At 48.5% G+C, this 3,600-nt stretch overlaps 1 protein-coding gene across 1 annotated transcript; it reads left to right on the top strand.

The window, feature by feature from the left end:
• The first annotated feature begins 692 nt into the window (after nt 1–692).
• Nucleotides 693–3,284, top strand: LOC111825473 (protocadherin gamma-A1-like). The gene has a single exon (XM_023752043.1). It carries the CDS (start codon nt 849–851, stop codon nt 3,282–3,284), a length of 2,436 nt encoding a protein of 811 aa, XP_023607811.1. The 5' UTR covers nt 693–848.
• Nucleotides 3,285–3,600: the final 316 nt, after the last annotated feature.

Here is a 3,600-nt window from a genome sequence, read left to right as displayed (position 1 = left end):
TGGTGAACTAAAGGTCTTTTTAAAAACTCACATTAGAGATCTTTTAAAATCCACATACTACATAAACAATTCAGAAAAAAGACAAAAAATGAGGCTGGGTTAAAACATGTCCTTCAAAAAGGCCAAGGTTTCTGATAAATATTCAAAGCACAGTGGAGAGTAAATGGGACAGTCCAATTTCTTAAAAGTCTAGCTTATATTCTAGAGGTTCGTTTTTCCATTTGATTTTTCATCCTCACGGGTCAGTGGATCATCTATGTGGCCTGATAAGTTATCAAGTGGTCAACATATACCACAGAGTGGAGGGATGATTTTTGTCCCCTTTGTGGTATTCCCTCTGAACAGCAAATGGGGAAAGCAGATAGCTTGGGAACACTGGGTTTCTACTGAATGCTGAAATTTAGCAATATTTAGATATGATTAAATAAATGAAAATAGTTTCTCCTTTTCACGCATATATTGTACAATGCTTAACTATTTCCTTGACAAATAAACTAAGACTTGATAGATAAGGTTAATGAGAAGAGAATATTTATTACAAGAGTGCAGTAACTGGTTATGACTCTAGGCGCCGCTGTTCACCAGTCTGGGAGGTACAGACAGGACGCGCGCGCATTCACCCCTCACCCCTCACAAAAAAAAAAAAAAAAAAAAAAAAAAAAAAAAAAAGCTTCTTAGAACCTCCATCACCGCCAGATTGAAAACAGTCTCCCTGAGGCTGCTCAGACCCTGCTCCTGTTCCACTTTCTGCTCTGAATTCTCCTGAAAATTCAGTTAGTTTAGGCTCAGAAGTGCAGAGGAACAATACCCTTGGTACCGGACTGGGAGAAAACTGAAGCAAGAAAGCAATGGCGATTTGGGTGAAGCTGCCCGGCAATAGCGGGCTGGTCCTGCTGTTCCTTTTTCTGGGGCCGTTGTTGAAAGCCCGGGCTGGAAAGATCCGCTACTCGGTGCCAGAAGAGACAGACGAAGGTTTCTTCGTGGGCAATATCGCCAAAGACCTAGGGCTACAACCCCAGGAGCTGGCGGAGCGAGGAGTCCGCATCGTCTCCAGAGGTAGGACGCAGCTTTTTGCTCTGAATACTGGAAGCGGCAGCTTGGTCACAGTGGGCAGGATAGATCGCGAGGAGCTCTGCGCTCAGAGCCTGCGCTGTCTGGTGAGCTTTAACATCTTGGTAGAGGATAAAATGAAGCTTTTCCCTGTTGAAGTGGAAATAATTGATATTAATGACAACACTCCCCAATTCCAGCTAGAGGAAGTGGAATTTAAAATGAATGAACTAACTGCTCCAGGTACAAGGATTCCTCTGCCTTTTGGGCAAGACCTTGATGTGGGTATTAATGCACTGCAGAGCTACCAGCTCAGCTCCAATCCTCATTTCTCCCTGGATGTGCAGCAAGGAGCTGACGGGTCCCAACCCCCAGAGATGGTGCTGCAGAGTCCCCTGGACAGGGAAGAAGAAGCTGTCCACCACCTCCTCCTCACGGCCTCTGATGGGGGCAGCCCAGTCCTCTCCGGAACCCTCCGGATTCGTGTTCAGGTAGTGGATGCAAATGACAACCCTCCAGCATTTACTCAAGCACAGTACCACGCGAGTGTCCCGGAGAACGTGCCCCCAGGCACCCGGCTGCTCACAGTAAAAGCCACCGACCCAGATGAAGGAGCCAATGGGGAAGTAACATACTCCTTTCATAATACAGACCAAAGAGTAGCCCAAATATTTCAATTGGATTCTTATACAGGAGAAATATCGAATAAAGAACCCTTGGATTTTGAAGAATACAAAATGTATCCAATGGAAATTCAAGCTCAGGATGGTGCAGGTCTTATGTCTCGAACTAAGGTTCTGATCCAAGTTCTGGATGTAAATGATAATGCCCCAGAAGTGACCATCACCTCTGTCACCACTGTGGTCCCAGAAAACTTTCCTTCTGCAACCATAATTGCTCTTATCAGTGTGCATGACCAGGACTCTGGAGACAATGGTCATACTACGTGTTCCATGCCTGGAAATCTACCCTTTAAATTAGAAAGACTAGATGATAGTTATTACCGTTTAGTGACAGAAGGAACACTGGACAGAGAACTTACCTCCAGGTACAACATCACAGTAACAGCAACGGATCAGGGAACTCCACCTCTATCTACTGAAATGAGCATCTCATTGCAAGTGACAGATATCAACGACAATCCCCCAGCCTTCAGCCAGGACTCTTACTCCACATACATAGCGGAAAACAACCCCAGAGGAGCCTCCATCTTCTCCGTGACAGCCCATGACATTGACAGCGATGAGAATGCACAAGTTACCTACTCCCTGGCAGAGGACACCATCCAGGGGGCACCTCTGTCCTCCTATGTTTCCATTAACGCAGACACCGGCGTCCTGTACGCTCTGCGATCTTTTGACTATGAGCAGTTTCGGGACCTGCAACTGAGAGTGACTGCGCATGACAGCGGGGATCCTCCGCTTAGCAGCAACGCCTCCCTGAGCATATTTTTGCTGGACCAGAACGACAACGCGCCCCAAATCCTGTATCCCACTCTCCCCACCGATGGTTCCACCGGCGTGGAGCTGGCCCCCCGCTCTGCAGAACCTGGCTACTTGGTGACCAAGGTGGTGGCAGTGGATAAAGACTCAGGCCAGAATGCCTGGCTGTCCTACCGCCTGCTCAAGGCCAGCGAGCCAGGGCTCTTCGCGGTGGGGCTGCACACAGGAGAGGTGCGCACTGCAAGGGCCCTGCTGGACAGAGATGCGCTCAAGCAGAGCCTGTTGGTGGCTGTTCAGGACCATGGCCAGCCCCCTCTCTCTGCCACTGTCACGCTCACAGTGGCTGTGGCTGACAGCATCCCAGATGTCCTGGCCGACTTGGGCAGCCTGGAACCCTCCGCTGACCCTGATGACTCCAGCCTCACGCTGTACCTGGTGGTGGCAGTGGCTGCGGTCTCCTGCGTCTTTCTAGCCTTTGTCATCGTGTTGCTGGCGCTCAGGTTGAGGCGCTGGCACATGTCACGTCTGCTCCAGGCTTCAGGAGGCGGGTTGGAGGGCCTGCCTGCCTCGCACTTTGTGGGCATGGACGGGGTGCAGGCTTTCCTGCAGACCTATTCCCACGAAGTCTCCCTCACGGCGGACTCGCGGAAGAGTCACCTGATCTTCCCGCAGCCCAACTATGCAGACACACTCATCAGCCAGGAGAGCTGCGAGAAAAAGGATTTTCTATCAGCACCTCAGTCTTTACTTGAAGACAAAAAGGAAATATTTTCGCAGGTAAAGTTTTTGTAGTAAATTTACCTAGATAAAAAGAATCCCTGAGTTTGCTTACTTGCTTTCACTCTTTGCTGCTAGCAGTTCTATTTCCCATATATCTTTGTAGATTTCTATTGGAAAATCCTGGGAAATATTATTCAGTGTTTATATCCAGCATATTCATAATTGTTCTTTCATTGAAAAGGAGACTGTAGGTGATTGGGATGAAGAGTATGTGTGACGTGCCACTTCAGTGGTGAAGGAGCGCTGCCTTCTAACATCATCTCGCTTGCCTCTCGCCAAATAGTGTGTGTTTTCTTGGTTTACATTGCCTTATCTGGCAAGGATAGGG

Source organism: Myotis lucifugus, unplaced genomic scaffold (assembly GCF_000147115.1).
Source record: "Myotis lucifugus unplaced genomic scaffold, Myoluc2.0 scaffold_28, whole genome shotgun sequence".
Classification (NCBI taxonomy): Eukaryota; Metazoa; Chordata; class Mammalia; order Chiroptera; family Vespertilionidae; genus Myotis; species Myotis lucifugus.
The sequence above is the reverse complement of the archived record's forward strand: the minus strand, read 5'-3'. Positions and strand labels throughout refer to the sequence as shown.